This window comes from Nuphar pumila, chromosome 6 (genome assembly GCF_984573655.1).
Source record: "Nuphar pumila chromosome 6, dmNupPumi1.hap1.1, whole genome shotgun sequence".
Lineage (NCBI taxonomy): Eukaryota > Viridiplantae > Streptophyta > Magnoliopsida > Nymphaeales > Nymphaeaceae > Nuphar > Nuphar pumila.
The window spans coordinates 120113107-120132682 of record NC_143254.1 but is presented as its reverse complement, the minus strand read 5'-3'; the positions used below and the strand labels follow the sequence as shown (position 1 = coordinate 120132682).

The 19576-nt window shown below is 40.1% G+C and overlaps 1 protein-coding gene across 1 annotated transcript; it reads right to left on the bottom strand.

Moving 5' to 3' along the window:
• Positions 1 to 13584: 13584 nt before the first annotated feature.
• LOC149835940 (MYB-like transcription factor 4) lies at positions 13585 to 14781 on the bottom strand. Its single transcript, XM_090010726.1, has 2 exons — positions 14496 to 14781; positions 13585 to 14076 (listed from the first exon to the last, which is right to left on the bottom strand). Exons 1-2 carry the CDS (start codon positions 14756 to 14758, stop codon positions 13671 to 13673), a joined length of 669 nt encoding a protein of 222 aa, XP_089866852.1. The 5' UTR covers positions 14759 to 14781; the 3' UTR covers positions 13585 to 13670.
• Between the last annotated feature and the right edge of the window lie 4795 nt (positions 14782 to 19576).

Below are 19576 nucleotides of genomic sequence, written 5' to 3'. Positions count from 1 at the left end.
CGACGTTTTCCATAAAAAAATGCACCCACGATAAACATACAAAACTGCGCTCAAACTAGCAGCAAAGACAACAACTATAAATTTTAAAGTGGCTTATATCTAAGGTAGCATGTGTAGAAAAGGTTGGTCAGTTTATGGGCACTTTTTTGTCTCCCATTTCGAAAGCATCTAAGGAGGGGGAGGGTGACCCATTAGCTTGCACTGAGATTGTTGCTAACCTATATGCCTGAATAGATGAAGCGAGAGATGCAGCCACCTATAGTGTGAGTAGCGAGATGAAGACAGAGAGGGGCGGAGGAGGTACCTCATCAAGGGGATGAGGTTAATGTGGAGGTCGACTGATAGGGGGATTGGTCAGTCGACAAGAGTGATGATTGATGGGTGTGGCTGATAGAGGGTGGTCCCGACGGGAAGGAAGCCCCAGCAAAGGGAGGCATGACTGACAGGAGTGGCGACCAATTGGTAGGGAGCCTTGATGGTCTGAGGTTCGACTGTCAGGGGTGGCGACCGACAAGGAACCCAGACAAGCAAGGGGGATCAACTGTCGATGGGTGGTGTTCAGTCGGGCAAGGTGGTGGTGATCGGTGACCATGACCGACGATAATGGCCGGTCAACAAGAGAGAGAGAGGCTGACAGGGTGGTGGTGGTCGACAGGCTATGGTGGTCGTCTGCCTGACCTTGTGAAAGAGAGAATTAGAGGGAGCAGTGGTCTGACGAGAGGAGGTCGACAATCACCAGTCTCATGAAAGGGTAAAAAATAGAGGAGAGGGAGAGAGTGAGTCGAGAGGGTGGAGAGCGAGAGTGATAGGGTGGAGAGAGAGAGGGAGAGACGGTAAGAAGAGAGAGGATGTCGGCAAGAGGGGAGAGAGAGAAAGGAAAGAGAGAGGAAAGGGGAGGAAAAAGGAAGAGAGAAAAGGAAAGAGAATGGAGAGAGAGAAAGAGAAGAGAGAGGGCACCATGTAGCGGCTCCAAATGGACTGCGAGGTCACATCCATGGGGAGTTCCCAAACTGCCCCTCACTAACAAAATTCTCGATTTGCCCAAGGATCTCATAAAGATCCTTCGTAGTTTACCCTTTGGGCTCTCGGTTCTCTGGATCACTATCCAACCCACTACGAACATGACCCACTTTGTTAAACGAGTTTCCTAGAGTCTTTGTCGATTCAACTTTGGTTTGGATAAAAAAATTTAGAGTCTACATTGTTCTACTTTCGGGTTTAGACCAAATTTTTGAAGTCTGGATCGCTCCCAGATTTGAACTTATGCATTTCTTATGTAATTAATCTAAAAAGATCGTATTAAAATTTTTAGGTATTACAATAAACCCTAACCCCATTACACCAACACACAAACAACAAATATTAACTAAAGGTCAAGAAAACAAACATAAATAATCTACAATAAACATAGTAAAACAAATATATATCTATGAAAAAATCCTAAACATAGTCAACCCTAAGTGGTAAATCTAATGGCTGGGAAAGTCGATGTTAACAAAGAAAAACATATAAAAAAGATCCATAGTAATAATCAAACAGAAATACACATGGGTTATTAAATGATAATATCTAAAAAAAAGTTTGGAGTAAAAAACAAACAATATGCACACACACACACACACACACACACACACACACACACACACACATATATATATATATATATATATATATATATATATATATATATATATATATATAAAATTCAACTTGCAAACCTATAGATGGGGAAGTTGATAACAAGGATGATACCACGACCTCCTCGAAATGCAACACCAAATTACACAAGAATCACTACAAGGGGAGAGAAACAATGCAGAGGGTTCTATAGGGAAGTTCTTTGCAGACACAAATGAAAAGAAGAAACCCTAGGTATAAAAACTAGTTTATATATTATTTGTGAACTTCGTAAATAATAAGAAAACTCATATATATATATATATATATATAATAAATTTGCAAATATTTATTATGGATATTTGCAATGTTGCGACATTTAGTCTCATGGGAGGTTCACACTTATGTTTATGAGAATTTGTGAAGTATATGCGAATAAGTAGGATATTTGTGATATTATTGGTTTCGGTCTAACTAAATGTGCGCAAATAAATTTATGCAAGGCTCATATTATATATGCGAATAAGTAGGATATTTATGATTTTAGTGGTTTCAGTTTCACCAAATGTTCGCAAATAAATTTATGCGAGTTCATGACGTTCGTATAAGAAAACATGTGATTCTTGATTTAAGTGAGAGTTTGCACTAGGCGACGAGTGGTACAATTTTATCGCAATAACCCGTTAATTCACAATTGTGAAGTGTAAAAGGGTCCTAACGAGGTTGGGTATTTATGATTTTGAACATCGAGAATAAAAAAATTATAAGATTTTTAGGAAAACATGTCAAATTTGTGATACAGTATGATCATTTTCTATTGTGGGCATTTTCTATTGTGGGACCTTTAGATGTTCAACCCAGATCAATGGCATCCATGGTACCTTTATATATATAGAGCAGGTGGTAGCTGCACAATCATTAGAAGTACAACAAAAAATAGGATGATGCTGATGCTCAACGTTTTTTCTGTCAAAATACTTTTAGCTGCGACATTTGTGGCTGCTAACAGTTTTTAGCAGCGACAAGTCCCTGCTAAAGGTCTTTCGGCAGAGAAGAATGTGGAGGGTCCATCGCGTCATCCCGCCCGTAGCTGCGCACCTAAGGGTTGCACAGTTACCTCTCTCTCTCTCTCTCTCTCTCTCTCTCTCTCTCTCTCTATATATATATATATATATATATATATATATATATATATATATATATATATATATATATATATATATATATATATATATATATATATATATCCCAATCCTTGCTAGATTTCGAGCCATGTAATTTTTAGAAACACAACTCCAGACACAAAGAACTCTATCAAATTTCCACATTTCTTTCATTGTCACTATGCTCGGGATCCGTCTTTTCTACCTTCCTTCTAAAGCTGCATTGATAAATCTGAATTGCTTCCTTCTTGGACGATTCAATTATTACCATTTGATTATCCGGAACTAGATTTATAATCATTCTCCCACCAGCTAATTTCCATTGCACCCTCTCTTGTTGGTCTGATTAAAGTTCCCGCAATCATAAACTCTCCTCTATGGTTCCTGAATGAGGATCCGATTTTCCATCTAACATCACACACTGCACAAATTGAAACTTTAAGCCACTCTATTCGAGGGGGTTCCCATCTATTAGCATACACCCATTTCATGAAAATTCTACTTTGGGCATAACCACCATTACTCTCTCCCTGATCATGTTCAGAATAAAAGTTCAGATTTATCTTTTTAGTAAACTTCCCCTCTGAATGTCATATTATTATTTGGTAAGCTGTATTTTTCTTTATGGGCTTCGCCAAGGGGAAAACGGCCTAGTACTACTAGCCACACATTGTCAGGCCTCCAGTTGATATAATTCTTGAGGTCTCAGGAAGTATACGTAGCTTAGCCTTGAGGTCTCAGGAAGTATACTTAGTCGTTACATTGGTTAGCTTCCCGGCCGGCCCACTCTTTCACTTTTAGTACTCATTTGGATTAATTTTACGATATATTGTGTTTGAATGATGTTAATCGAGATTCAATCATAGGAAACCCTCGCGCAGAGTAAACAAGTTTCGAGTATTTTGGTAGTCTAACAATGTAGAAAAAATCATTCATGTATCTATGAATTTCCATGAGATTCCTCAGCGGTGTTAAAACTTCAACGACGTGAAGAAAAAAAAGTCCTAGTGCGAAGCGAGAATTGATGCAAAAAAAAAAAATTATACAAAATTTCCGACCTTTTCAAAATAGATTTTTTAGCTGTGAGAGTTTTTTTAAAAAGTATATTTTTTGATAGAAAATATTGGTCACCACCCATCTCACCACCACCACCCACAATCTCACCATCACCACCACCTCTCTCTCTCTCTCTCTCATTTTTTAACATTTTTCCCACTATGTTTTTCTCATGCTACACAAACAAGCTAAAAAAATTCTATTAAAAAACTTCTCGTATAAAAAACTCAGAGGCAAAATGAGAGTTTTTTTCTCTGTTTTGGTGCACAAAGAAAGGAAGAACCGCGAGCCTATCCCTTTATGTTCAAACTTCAAAGGTTAGGATGGCATAATTGCAAGCACCACTCTTTGCGTATGACTTGGGCCAAAGTAATCAGTAAAAAAAACAAGGTTTTGTATAACAGGGAGAGTGAAATAATGAGATATTTGACTAATTCAAAATGGTGAAAGCATGTATCCAACCAAACAATCACGATATCAAGTGCCGAACACAAACTTTACAGCAAACCCCTTGAATTTAAATATCTAGAAAACAGGCAAAGGGAGAGGTTGGGCGGTCTCATACAATCAAATATCTTGAAAAATTAACAAAAAAAAAGGGTTTCTTTAACAAAGGCATCACCAAACCGACGCTCTGAGAGTCACATCAAGGCAAATTTCAATACTTTGGCTGTCGTTGGTTGCAATCCAGCGCCTCTTCTAGAAGAAACTTGTGTAGATTTCACCTTACACAGATGTTTGCGCCACAAAAAAGCTTTATGGAGAAGGTAGAGACGATGAGGAAAATGCGGGTTGAGCCACGTCTACATACATCTGATGAACTTGTGCGTTTGCTGTGGCGTCACGTTGAGGTGGGCCCCACGACCGCACTCTTCATTGCAATTGCTGTGGTCGCCAGCAAACCATCTGCATAAAACTACATGCCGCTGCTGGTCTCTCTCTCTATATATATCTATCTATCTATCTCTCTCTCTCTCTCTATATATATATATATATATATATATATATATATATATATATATATATATATATATATATATATACTTGAGGTCCTCTCTCAGTTTAGATTTTGCGGACAAGGACCCCATAGGTTTGAGAGAGAGAAAGAGCCGAACTAAGAATATCAACATTAGGACAGGTTCAAGAGACGTTGAAACCGGCAAACAACACAAACAAACAAGACCCAAAATGATAAAAGAACACATAAGCCAAAAAAAGAGCACAAAAGAAGGCCTTAGCGGCAAGAAGCGTTGAGAGAAAGAGAAAGAGAAAGAGAGAGATGAGTTTCTTCGCATGACAATGGTACATGCCCCCTACCTGAGGCGACCATTGATTTTGGAAAGGCCGAGCCTTTGTGGGACCATAATCCACATTGAATTATTGGGTAGAACTTAGTTGGTAGGTGAAGAGTAGACGCCTGGGTCAACCCAACAAATTCTAGGGTCATACTGGCCAGGACCCCTGGATTTGAATTCAACTGGGGCCCCTTCCCACTCACAAGTCAGACTCGAGCAGGGTTGGGCCTGAACAGGTCCAAATCCAAATTAAACTCGAAGAGCCTTGCGCAGATGTAGGTCTGGATATGATGAGTCAACAACCATAACCTACTCAAGTGTGTGAAAATCAATTCTTTTCCCAAATGTTCTCAGTATCGGCCCTGGCCAACTCTTCGGCTAATACCGATACTCAAGTGAATCCTTATGTGTCAATGTGACACGCTATTAAAAATAATTTTAAGTGTTTTTCACATTTATTAAAAATAGCCAATTTAGGGGTGAAGTGTATGGATTTTCTGCTGATAAGATGCTTTTCCCTACAGGCATCAATCAAGCCCAGACCTAATTAAAAATGCCTGAACAAGGTTCTAAGCCTCATAAGCAGGCAACTATGTCCCGTATTTTTGTACAGACGTGGCTTTGGTATCGTGTCCTTTTGTATATTATTTTGTGAAAAAAACTGCACAAAAATAACGTATCCCGTGTCCTTTTGGATGCGTTCATGTGACATAAGCTTGGAAAGGTTTTGTTTCCCGTCCATTTGATCTACCTAACTAGCATTAGCAACTTAGCAGTGGTAGTTTGGTGATCGCTTGCAGTTCTAAAACTTCCACGCGCAAGTTGGTATACTTACATTGTGAGAGATGAGTGCATGCAACATCACCTCTTCCCCTAGTGAGCTTTGTTATTACAAATTACCTGACAAATGGAAAAGGCAAACCAAGCAATCCAACTTTTCAAAAATAATAGTAATAGTCGCTTATTTCCCTGCCCAGAAAAGGGCAGGTGGAAGGTTATATGGAAGTGTGGCTCACCTACCGCGTTGAAAAAGTGGTGTCAACTGGTCGGGTTTGGTTCGGATACAGGTGAAACCAAACTCAAATCAGATTTGAAATTATGATACCGGGTCCGGACTCGGGTCTAATCGCACCTACCATAAGAAAAATATACCTGGATCCTATAAAAACTACATGAACCAGATCTGGTAAAATAATATTTTTTATCATTTTTATATTGAAAAATTATGTATCTTAATCGAAACTCAGGTCGGACCTGAGTCTCGTATAAAATTTTACAAACTATACCTGAATCCATGTATTAATCAGACCTTTTGGGTCCGACCCAGATTCTAATTGGGTCTTCTTATTTATCACTAAACCCAGACCATATAGGGTTTGGTATGGGTCGGGTTCGGATCAAAACCGACCTGTTGACACCCATACGGGGCCGCTGCCGGCCATCCCCTCCTTCTGGTCTGCTCCCTCCCTCACTCGAATCCCCCTCTCTCTCTCTAATCTCTCTCTAACCCTCCACACATCGGATTGTCGTTGACCATCCCCTCCCTCCCTCTCTCACCCGAATCCCTCTTTGTCTCTCTCTCTCTGACCCTTTACTCGTCAGAATTCGTTTATAGGTATTTTTTATTTTTATTTCTCAATCAACATTAAAACCATGTGCATAAAGCAAGACCCAGTGAATAAAACCATGTATCGGGCTAAGTAAAGTTCGTAAGCAGGGCCCAGTAAATGAAATCATAGATTAGGCTAAGTAAAGTACGTAAAAAAGGATCCTATACACATAATAGCGTGATCACAAAGTAAAATACATAAAGCAGGCCCCACTGAATGAAACCACGCATCAGACTAAGTAAAATATGTAAAGCAACATATATATATATACAGTAAATAGAAAAGTAGTCGCAAGGATACACACATGGATGCTGAAGCAAGTTTGTGGTGGCCTAGAGAGTGTAAATCAAGGACTAAGACTTTATGACACATATTTCACTATAATATTAAGAGATAATCACAAGGGTACACGCATGAATATCAAAGCAAGTTTGCGATGCTCTAGAGTGAGTGAAGTAAGGAGTAAGACCATATATTGTTTTAGAAATGTGTACAGTAAAGAAAATCATACATACATGATAATTAATCCAATAAATAACTTGAAAGAAAAAGAACCACATGCAAACCTAACAAAATTCTGGTAGAGGTGGCTCAACGCAGTGTAGAGGCGCTCCTAGGTCTTGGTTGGTATGTCCTTACGTCTGGTATAATCACAACCAAGAGCGTCTCATGCAAAAATTATCAGCATGATGAAATGAAGAGGTATAGGCTAAAAATGGATCAAACCTAGTTTAGGTTCAACTAGGTTCAAACCTACCTCAAGTAGGCTAGACTAGGTCATATCGGTTGAACCTAGTCAAAAAAAAAGATAGAGGAGGTCAAGTTGTCAAGGCTAAGGGGTTTAATCTAGGTCAGGTGGGTCTAAGCTCACCTCAAATGGGCTAAGTCTAGATCAAGTGGGCTTGACCCAGGCTAAGACCAAAAACAAAAGAAGAGAAAAAAAAACTAACCTGATAGGTTAAGTGGGCTTGACCTAGGTGGGATCAGGTTAGATCAAGCAGGTCCAAGCTCACCTCTAGCGGGCTTGGTTCAGGCTAAAACCAATAGAGAGAGAGGAGAGAAGAGAGTGGGAAGACATAAACTAGAGAGATAAAGTAGAGAGAGAGGGGGGAGAATTTTTTCTAAAGGGGATGGGGGGTATTTATAGGCATTTGGGTGTGGGCCTGACCCCATGGATAAATATGCCCCTTCTTCTTATTTTGCCCCTACTTTTCTGGATAAGGACGAGTATATCTCTTGTGAGGCTCACCTAGATATTTTATAAGATATTTATATGGGGCCTACAAGATATTTTGTTTGAGATATTTATGTGGGGCCCACAAGATATTTATGTGGGGCTCATACATTTTTGGGGTTTCATTGATATTTTTTACAAAAAAAAATAAGAATTTCATTCTCTTCGTCTCGATGAGACAAAGCAGATTGGCTTCGCAAAATTCTCTAATTTTGCTCAATGAGTGAGATATGGCTCCCTAGTTGTTTAAGCGTATATCTTTGACTCTGCAAAATCTCTTTGTTTTGCATTCTTGGTCAATACAATAAAATTACATAAAAATACCTATTTTTATTCAAAAATTTGCTAAAAAATTACAGATCTTACACGATTATCCCCTTAAAAGAATTTTGTCTTCAAAATTTTATCATGGGTACTACGTGAATAGCTCAGGATATTTTTCTGTATATTGGATTCGGGTTTCTAGGTGCAATTGTCTAACACACGGTGTTGCCATTTCACTTTAACAAGTGAGATGACCTTTGATCTAAGCACTTATTTCGGATGGTTCATGATCTCTATAGGTCTTTCTTTTACAATCATGTATCCCTTGATGACAATGTCTCCGTGCTTAATAATGTGAGAAGGGTCATTGACGTATTTTTTAAGCATTGACACATGAAATACGTGTATTTAAGCATATTAGGATGATAATGCTATCTGGTATGTTGTCTCTATGATTCTACTCAAGATATCAAAGGGACCAATGAATCTGAGACTTAGTTTCTCCTTTTTAAAACAAAAAACACTTTTGGTTGGAGAGACCTTAACAAAAACTTTGTCGCCAACTGAAAAAGTGAGTTCCCTATGCCACTGATTTGTGTAGCTTTTCTGTCATCTCTGAGTGGTGAGCGATTTCTCTCGAATCATTCGCACTTGTTGAGTGTAGTGTTGAAGCACGATGGGTGAGTCTAAGGTTTGTTCACCAACTTCACTTCAATGGATTGGTGATCGATAAGGTTTTCCATAAAGTGCTTCGTACAGTGTCATCCCGATGCTAGCGTAATAGCTATTGTAGTAGGCAAACTCTGTCAATGCTAGGTGTGAATCGCAATCTCCTTTTCATTCCAATATATATGCTCGTAACATATTTTCTACAGTCTGTATGGTGCGCTCAGATTGTCCGTCGGTTTGGGGATGAAATGTCATGCTAAACTTTAGTTTCATTCCCAAGGCTCTCTATAACTGCTCCCAGAAGTGAGGGGTAAACTTTGGATCACGGTTAGAGATAATCGAGACTGACACTTCATGGAGTCTATCTATCTTCTAAACATAGAGCTCTGCCAATTTTTCTGTTGAGTACTTGTTATTGATTGGCAGAGACTTAGTAGACTTGGTGAGTCTGTCCACGATCACTCGGATTGAGTCATGTTATCTCCTGAATCGAGGTAATCCTACGATGAAATTCATTGTAATGTCTTCTCATTTTTATTGTGAAATTTTGATCTGTTGTGTCATACCGTCAAGTCATTGATGTTCTAGCTCGACTTGCTAGCATGTCAAGCACTTCGAGACGTACATAGCCACATCTTTCTTTATACTCCTCAAATAATATTTTCTTTATAGATCTCTGAATATTTTGGTGCCTCCAAGGTTGATGGTATATTTGCTATTGTGTGCTTTGTAGAGTATTTCTTCTCTTAGCTTAGGGTTATTTAGGATTCATAACCTTTCCTCCATCTATATACTCGTGTCTTCTTTTAAATAGAAAAAAGTATCGTTTTTATAGCCCTTGCATTTAGCCCTATGTACTGGTGATCTTTTATTTGTTCGGTTACGATTCAGGTAAGGATATCAGGTTGCATCATTAGATTTAATAATTAAATCTTTCCTAGATCTGCTAGAAATGACTTTCAGTTGACAAAATCTTCTATCAACCTCTATTGTCTTACGAGGCTAGCAAGAGTGTCGACAGCATTGCGGCTAAGGGCATCGGCTGCGATATTCGGATGATAGAAAAGCATGAATTCGTAATCTTCAAAGAATTTTAGTCATCATCGTTGTTGCATATTCAACTCTTTATGAGAGACGAGGTACTTCAGTCTTTAATGATCTAACATGACCTCAAACTTCTTTTCATATAAGTAATGTTACCATATCTTGAGTGCGAAGACTATATCAACAAGCGTCATGTCGTGAGTTGGACAATTTCTCACATGAATCCTTAGTTGTTGTGATGAGTATGTGATCACCATCTTATGTTGCATCAATATGCAACTCAAATCATTCCAAAGACATCAGTGTAAGCCAAGGGTTGAAGTAAGCTTCTACTTTAGGATTTTGAAATATTTGACTCCTTTCGTCAAAAGCTTTGCTCACATTTGCACTCATTCTTTGCTCACATTTCAGTTTATGGTCAATGACTTACCTACAAGCCCGACATCATCGCCCCCTAGTTTTTGCTTGAGGTCAAGTACTACTTGGAAATGATTCCAAACAAAATTTTGGTTCATGCGATGAGTAAAAGTGGACCAGGGTGGTGTATGTTCTCCCCCGATGATTCAATGAATCCCACGTATACAAGCACATGGGGGCTCGTATTCCCATGTATGTTGACATCACTTAGCATTGGAGTCTGGTGTGGTTACAAAGACTTAAGTACCCTTTCTTGCTATTCTTCTCATAAAACGATGGTTTGAAAAAATGATAAAAAGGCCCTTCATTCAAAAAAGAAAAAACAAACGGTTCAAAAAAAGGACAAACATGTCCTCCATCCAGAAAGTTGAGGATGGTGTTGACTCTTCAAAGTCTACACAGCGAAACTAACCTTAATCATTTCGCCGATGGTGATCCGGCGAAACGATGGTGAGCCGACATTCCGATGGTCCGGCGAAACGAACCTGAGCTATAAAAAATGTTTGTTTAAACTTTTTATCGTCATCTTCTTCTTCTTCCTTCTTCGTAAAACACTGTAAAACCCTCTCTCTAGAGAAGAAATCAAGGGAGGCAAAGAGTTCCCCCTGGAGAAGGCCATGAACATCAACCCTCTCACTCTCTCTCCCTTCTCTCTCTACTTCTATGCACATCCAGCAGACGATCCTATATTGCTCCATCAAACACCGACTGACCTGCACACTGACTGTAGCATCGTTCAACTTGATGAGTTGTGGAGCCTGATTCACAGTTTTTGCCCTTACAGGAGGGGGTTTGGGGGCTCCTCCCAGCGTGGGTAGCATCATTCAACTTGATGAGTTGTGGAGCCTGATTTAGAGTTTTTGCCCTTACAGGAGGGGAGTCCGAGGGCTCCCCCCCGGCGCGGATCCCGGACAAAACCAACTTTTTTTAGGGCCTTGTATAATTTTTTTATTTTTTTCCCCTCTTTTAACTATCGAAAAAGAGCAATAAAGTGTTTTGTTTAATCGTGGGACACATGTTTTCTTCGGTTGTTTCTTGCTTGAGGTTTTCGTAACACCCCTTCGGACGATTTTTCTATTTTTCTTTTTCTGTTTCTTTCCCATGATTTTTTAAATGACTCCCCTACAATGATTTTTAGTGTTGTCGGGTCTCCAACGAGCTCAACAGCGATTTATAGTGTTGTTCGGTCTTCCAACAGCGATTTGTAGTATTGTCAAGCCTTCCTACAGCGATTTGTAGTGTTTTCAGGTCTCCAACGAGCCCAACAACGATTTATAGTGTTATCCAACCTTTCAACAGCAATTTGTAGTATTGTCAGGTCTTCCTACAGCAATTTATAGTGTTTCCGGCCTCCAACAAGCCTCACAGCGATTTATAGTGTTATCTGGTCTTCCAACAGTGAATTGTAGTGTCTTCCGCAAATCACTATAGCAATTTGTAGTATTTTTGGGTCTCCATCGAGCCCCACAGCGACTTATAGTGTTGTTGGATCTCAATATAGCGATTTGTAGTGTCTTTCGCAAATCACTATAGCGATTTATAGTGTTATTCAGTAAGCAAATCGTTGTAAATCGCTACCCGAATTAGGACCAACTTGTCAGGGCCATATCTTCTTAACCGGAGGTCATATTTCAAATCGTTGAATATACACAAAAGTAGAAAGAGAAGGGAGAGAGAGTGGGAGGGTTGATGTTCATGGCCTTCTCCAGGGGGAACTCTTTGCCTTCGTTGATTTCTTCTCTAGAGAGAGAGGGTTTTACAGTGTTTTACAGAGGAAGAAGAAGAAAATGACAATGAAAAGTTAAAACAAACATTTTTTATGGCTCAGGTTCGTTTCGCCGGATGACCATCTGATCGTTGGCTCACCATCAGATCGTCGGCTCACCATCGTTTCGTCGGATCACCATTGGCGAAACGATTAAGGTTCATTTTGATGCTACCCACGCTGGGAGGAGCCCCCAAACCCCCCTTCTGTAAGGGCAAAAACTCTTAATCAGGCTCCACAACTCATCAAGTTGAATGATGTTATCCACGCTAGGAGGAGACCCCAAACCCTCCTTCTGTAAGGGCAAAAACTCTGAATCAAGCTCCACAACTCATCAAGTTGAATGATGTTACCCACGCTGGGAGGAACCCTCAGACCCCTCTTCTGTAAGGGTAAAAACTCTGAATCAGGCTTCACAACTCTTCAAGTTGAATGATGCTACCCACGCTGGGAGGAGCCCTCAGACCCCTCTTCTGTAAGGGTAAAAACTCTGAATCAGGCTCCACAACTCTTCAAGTTGAATGATGTTACCCACACTAGGAGAAGCCCTCAGACTTCTCTTCTGTAAGGGTAAAAACTCGAAATCATGCTCCACAACTCTTCAAGTTGAATGATGCTACCCACGCTGGGAGAAGCCCCCAGACCCCTCTCCTGTAAGGGAAAAAACTCTAAATCAGGATCCACAACTCATTTAGTTGAATGATGCTACCCACGCTAGGAGGAGCCCCCAAACCCTCCTCCTGTAAGGGTAAAAACTATGAATCAGGCTCCACAACAGTCAATGTGCAGGTCAGTCGGTGCTTGATGGAGCGATGTAGGATCTTCTGCTGGATGTGCACAGAAGCAGAAAGAGAAGGAAGAGAGAGTGTGAGAGGGTTGATGTTCATGGCCTCCTTTAGGGGAGATTTCTTTCTCGGATATTCCTGCAGTGCAGAGACTAGGTCTTAAATAATCATCTTTGGGGCACTTAAGTCTTTACAACCACTCATTTTCTAGAATCGTCATTTTTTTTTTACCAATGGAGAAGAGGGTACTTAAGTCTTTGCAATCGCATTAAACTCCAACGCTAATTAATGTTGACAAACATGGGGATACGAGATGCAAATGCTTAAATACGTGATGCTTTTTGGGACCCCCGAGCATGAGATGCCCGGGGGGGTTTAACATATAACCTGCTCCCAAAGTGGACAATGACTCTCTCTCTCTCTCTCTCTCTCTCTCTCTCTCTCTCATGCCTCCCCAAAAATAGAGTTTGTAATTTAGGAAGACCTAAAGGGACAATAAAAATATACCCCATCACCTCTCCATGGATACTCTTACAATCCTTACATTAAGAAGAAAATAAAACCGCCCACATATCCTTTAAAATGATGCAGAAGTGCTCAAGAACGGGGACAAAACAGGGTGTCTTAAATGATATACATGCTAACCTGCTAAGAACATTTTGCGAGGATGACATTTATATATTAAGAAGAAGATATCACCGTAAAACAATAGTTCTCTTACAGAAAATAATAAAAAAAACAAAAGAGAATCTCATTTCATTTCCAGGATTCTGTAGTCTAACACTCCTGTTTTGGGGCCTAGAAAAACATTACAATCGCAACCCTTACCCTGCTGCACCCCAAGGCTGCAGCTCAAACACAAGCTTCTCTTTAGGGGTTTTTGTGTTTGTTGAAAAGGAAGGCTTATGCATAGCTCGAGGTTCAAGCCATCATTCCCCACCTCACTCTCATTGATCTTCTTCTCTTCGTTGACACCAGGTTTTTCATCTTTGCAGAGAGAGATTGTGGTGATCTCTGAAATGGGCTGCTCTTGTATTGGTCTATGGGTTGTGGGGTCCACCCCCCTGCTTAACAGCTTCCTCCTAATGTGAGTATTCCAATAATTCTTAATCTCATTGTCCGTTCTTCCTCGTAGCCTCCCCGCTATCAGTGACCACCTGTAAAATTCATCATATCATTACCACCATCCCTTATTGTTCAAAAAAGGGGGACCAAATAAATCAGTTCATATATGAAGACTATATGACGTGTTTTGAGAAGATTATACAAATCCCGGAAGGGGTATGATCCTGGTTTTTGTTCAAATAATAATAATGTGTCCAATTTTAATTATATGCCCAATCTGTTGAGAGTCACACAGATGCTATTCCAATATCATAATAACTCTGGGATTATAGGAAAGTTAGTGGAGGGAATGAATAAATGGGATGTTCCCTTTATGTTTCAAATTTATTTTACTAGAGTTGTTGTGCCTTCTCTTAGTGGCCTTCCTACCTATCATTTGTTAGCCTGTAGAAGCGATAAAATTCAACTTGCTAAAAAAGAGGAAAAGAAAAATGATGTTGTGTCTTCTTACTTGTTTCCCAACAAACTATGGAGCTTGATGATGAGCTCATCTTCTTCCTCAGTGAAGTTGCCGCGCTTGAGATCCGGCCTTAGATAATTGATCCAACGGAGACGACAGCTCTTGCCGCAACGGAGCAGCCCCGCCGCCTTCGGCAGCGATCGCCAACACCCTTCGCCGTGAGCACGAATATATGCAATAAGGCGATCATCTTCCTCCTTGGTCCATGCACCTTTGTTGGTATGAGCCTTTTCACAGCAAGGGGACCTCCCCATCTTACAGATCAATGCTGTCAAGCACAAGGAAACAAAGAGGCAAGGGTGGAGCTCCTTGGAGATTTATAGACATTTGTCTTGGATGCGTCATTGTTTCCAGAGAGGTTAGTTGGTGAGAAAGTTTGTAGATAGGCTGGAGGGTGGGGCTATCACATATTAAAAATTAAAACTTTGTTGTACCCTCTGTAAGTAGGTAGGGGGGTAAACTCTTAAAGCAGCATAGGACATCACATGATTCCTGAAACCATATGTTAAAAATTACAATTTGAAACACTTCTATCCCTTCCCCATTCTTTTTATTTTTTCTAAAAAGTCAGGTGCCTTTCTCCTCTAAACATTGCCACGGTTTGAGCTCATCAATTCGATGGACTCCATTTCGCAATTTGACTTTTCCTTTTGTTTATGAAGTATGTGTTAACAAATATTTTTGTGGCTATAAAAAAAATTGGTTTTTGACTGGAGAGAAAAAACAAGGTAATGCGCCGCCTCAATTTTTATTTGTATTGAAAAAATCTGCGTTTTGCTGAGGCGCAATGCAAACCTGCAGCCGCTGCGGGATGCAATGGTTTTAGAATTTTCAAGTCAAGCACATGCCCACAGATTCTTTTTTGTTTTGAGAGAAAAGGCAAATCTGTAAATTATTATTTCATAAATTAACTTTTTCACATGTTACAGTTCTATGTACATAGCATTAGGATCCTAATTTGGTTGCGCAGATCGCAACCTCAAATTTTCAGCATGCCCCCATTACCCTGCATAATACTCCTGCCCAGATTTAGCCACCTCCCTGAGTTCTCTGCTGATCCTGCTGCCGTGCTGCGAATCAGCTGTGCATGTTGGGAGCCGCTCCTTCAAACACAACTTCATTGCGGTGTGCCCAGATTTGCCACCAAGTGACCAGCACCCAGCATCAGCATTGATGATCCCTTTTGCCAAGCTGCCGACGAGATAAGAACACATCACGCAGTTTGCTAAACTGTTCAGGTAGCGCCTGATTCCAGAAGTGTAAGTGCAGCTGCTGGAACCAACCACATTCGGCTAAGAGATGTTCTGTACTCTGGACATCTCCCTCGCAAAGCCTACAGATTCTTTTTTTTTTTTACTCGGAGAAAATGCTTCAGGCACAGACTTAGCCGAGTTGGCTCAGCCTGCCGTACTTACTTCCTCTGTCCATGTCAGCATAAAACTTACCTTTCTACCCCAGAGAGTCGCCAAGCTTCAGCTTAAGCAGGATGGGATTTGAACCTAGACTGCCGTCAAACGGTCTAGGCTCCCATCCCACTACGCCCGTCAAACGGTCTATGCCCACATATTCTTTGCTACCGTTATTGTTACTATTATTAATACAAGTATTTGTTTAAGGTGACAACCCAAAAGTTTATATTTCATACAGCCACTGGGAAAAAGCAAAAAGCCTCATGTTGACATTTTTTTTTTTAGACAACAGGCTCATTGTTGTTTGATGGGATGAAACGTCATATTGAATAAACAAAAGTGCCCCTTAAAAATTGGCAGTTGAAAATCATTCAAAACAAATCAACAACCATCCAAAACATGGATGCATACTTTTATTATGTGGGTCTTTCAAGTTTGGGCTGCTGGGTTCATTTTGATCATGACAGGGAGGAAGGGTTGAGGAAACTAAAGGTTTGTTGGGCCTTCCAGGACTAAGCTAGCAAGGATGGGTGGTCCCACCATTCTCCCCTTCCCCCCCCCCCCCCCCCCCCCCCACCCCAATCCTTGTGGAGCAAGTTTGGGTCACAAGTGGGGTTAGGTAGGTTAGTTCTCCCCTTTTTGTTGTTATATGTTGTCACTCTCTAGCTTCTCCAACAAGGAGCACCATCTCCTCCTTTTTGTTTTTGTGGCTGTGTTCAACTTCTCTCATGTCCACCGGTTTCATGAAAATGACAAGTCCTTGAGCCCCTCCCTTCTGCCCTTAGCCCCATGCTCCCTTTTTTGGCTTAATCTCTTTTCCTACCTTACCACTTCAATCTCTAACTAGGGATGCATCTTTTCAATTGTTTAGGGGCTCAACTTAGTCACCTAATAACCTTCTCCCAAGCCTAGCACGTGATTAGGGACACCACATTCATAACTGAATTGACACAGTGGAGCCCCACGTAATCCTAGTGAAAGTGAATTTGAGGCAGTACATATCCTATGTACGCTTAGCACAACAGAATTATCTGGAGCAATAGAGTCGGGTCGGTAGTGCACCGATGCCAAAGCCTTTACGTATGAGCATCCAAGCCAAGGGATAAGTGCACCGCTTTCCTGTGATGAGCGTACTAGCAATCGAGGGTCATAGAGGCAGCTATGCACCAGAATAAGCATCACATATATTAGAGTAAGCATCGAGTTTTTGAGATGCACCGAACAAGGGGCATACTGATTTTTGGAGCCTGCAAGCTTCATGGAGCACAACTCGGCCCCAAGAGGAACCCCCCGCTACAATTTAGAAGACCTTGTGGCTCCCAACTTAAGCCGGTTGCTAGTATGATGTAGTGAAACTCCTTAGCGAAGAGAAATCATCGTCGCTCGACATGCAATCATTGAGCCTCTCGCAAGGGTACGATATTGGGTGATCGCCACCCACAAAGATGTGCAGCGTGGACAAGTTGTCAAAAAGTTCCAAGGTTAGAGGTGGTCTGGTCCTCCTAGCTGAGTGAGCATCTTTCAACCCACAATAACTTGTTGAGCAGAGTAATGTGACCACAAGAAACATACGACCCAAAAGATCATAGCAACGTGGGCCAAGGAAGGCACATAATTTTTTGAGCAGATGAGCTAGTCCTTCGACAACTGATGGTCCTTCGAGGAGGGATGCACAACATCAACTTCTCTCAGCAAAACACAACTAAAGGTTGGTCATGTAATGTCTTCATAGTTCATTCACATGAGCCAAGGAGCAGAGGTTTAGCCTCCAAAGGGTGTAGCATGGACTTTCTAGAATGTTTGCTCCATGAACACGAGAGGATTAATGGAGCATCTGGATACTCACATCATCTGAGTGAAGGTGAATATCTTCGAGACGGTCGTCGATGAAATGCTCCAAAATTTTATAAAAAAATCAAACAATTTTTTTTAAATGGTTTTAGAAATCACAGCAAAAATTCAAAAATTACATAAAGAGTTTGGGCGAATTACAAATCTATCACATCATTCATCATGTCAAATTAAATTTCAACATTCACATACTTAATTAAAGTTCATTCCAAATTTAAAATAATAATATCAGAGTTCCTTTTAGAGTCCATAAAAACTGTGAATGTCTACAATCCAAAATCCTGCAAAAAGGAAAAAGATTTGGCTTAAGTCTCGCCGCAACCTCCCGCCATTGTGTTGGTCATCTATTCAGTACCTGTAAAATATATATATTGGAGTCAGACTAATCAAGTCTCCAGTAGAAAATGTTATTCGGTACTCATAAATTAAAACAAGTATACAAAATAATATTCTTATAACTCACACATGCAAACAAACAATCCTCAATTCAATGATACATACATTACAATGCATCAAATGATTTCCAATCATATACGGTTAAAATTTTATGCATGAACGGTTAAATATGCATGCATTTATCATTGCAGAACGGATGACCATTTATGCACGAGTAACTTAATTCTCTTTAATTAGGTTTTCTTTTTTAAGTGATGCATGCCATGACTATCTAAATGCACAATCAATTTAAGTTCTTATTTCTTATCCTTGTGGGTACTACACAAATAATACTAAGATCTGGATCATGGCGCAAGAGTGAATTCATATAGATTGTGGCTTTATTTCTGGTCAGGCACTTTTCACCAATCTCGGGTGAGGAACGACCATTATCAAGAGAGAGCTCTCAATACCATCATCCTTATGCATCAGACTTTCACTCATGAGTTTCTAACCATCCACCTCGCGGCTACTATGGAGGCATCTCCTTATCTTCGTGGCCGGGGAGGAGCAATCTTTCGTGCTCAAAAATAATATTCATGAAGCGAATAAGTATCACTTACTCTCTCTTTGTAAGCACCAATAGTTTAGTGTCACATGGTTAACCTTTTAAATTTGTTAAGTTCATGCAGTTAATCTATGCACAATACGAATCTAATTAAAGATTCAGGCCCCCTTCCGGGCTCATGGATGCAAAATTGCAATGCTAATCAATTAGTCATACACAGTTGCATATTTTTTACATTTCAAATTTTAAACATGCATTCATCAATAGGCATTGTCTATATATAATTAAATGCATCCATATACATTCTCATTCAATACATATTTCAATAATTTCGATCATAATTTGTAATAAGGCATATATGTGCAATGAATGCCTTATTCAATTCATGCCCCTATTTAGGGGCTCAACACTTGCATAATATCAATGTTGGAATTGTATTTACAGTCTCAATAAATCCTTAGAAATCAAATAAATGAGTATCAAATTTGTCTCAATGCAACCATTATTGTAATCAGATATTTAATGAAGCAAGGTTTGACCTAGTGGGATGAGGACTAGAGGTTCAAATCTCATGGGCATCACCTCCAAGAGTAAGCCAAAACTTGGTGATTCCTTGGGGTCAAGGGGTAAGTCCTCAAAGTTTTAGGATGGCATAGATAAAGATTGTAAGTCCAGCAGCTAGGTCTTTGCGCCTAAAGCGGTTTCTTTGAGTAAAAAAAAGGATTGACATTTTGTGGGCATGATGAAATTGAAGAATCTCTCAATATAAGAAACTTTCTTAAATTGTTGAAGGTTTTTACATACGTTAAAGATAATATAAAACATGTACTAGGGCAAAATGCTCCACCTGACATGGAGAAAGATGTGAA

What these genes read in the sequence shown, in the direction of transcription:
- LOC149835940 (XM_090010726.1), bottom strand. Translation starts at nt 14,758, where the DNA reads ATGGGGAGGTCCCCTTGCTGTGAAAAGGCTCATACCAACAAAGGTGCA. An exon ending in CATAGTTTGTTGGGAAACAA is followed by an intron (nt 14,077 to 14,495) that starts GTAAGAAGACAC and finishes TGAATTTTACAG; the next exon opens with GTGGTCACTGATAGCGGGGA.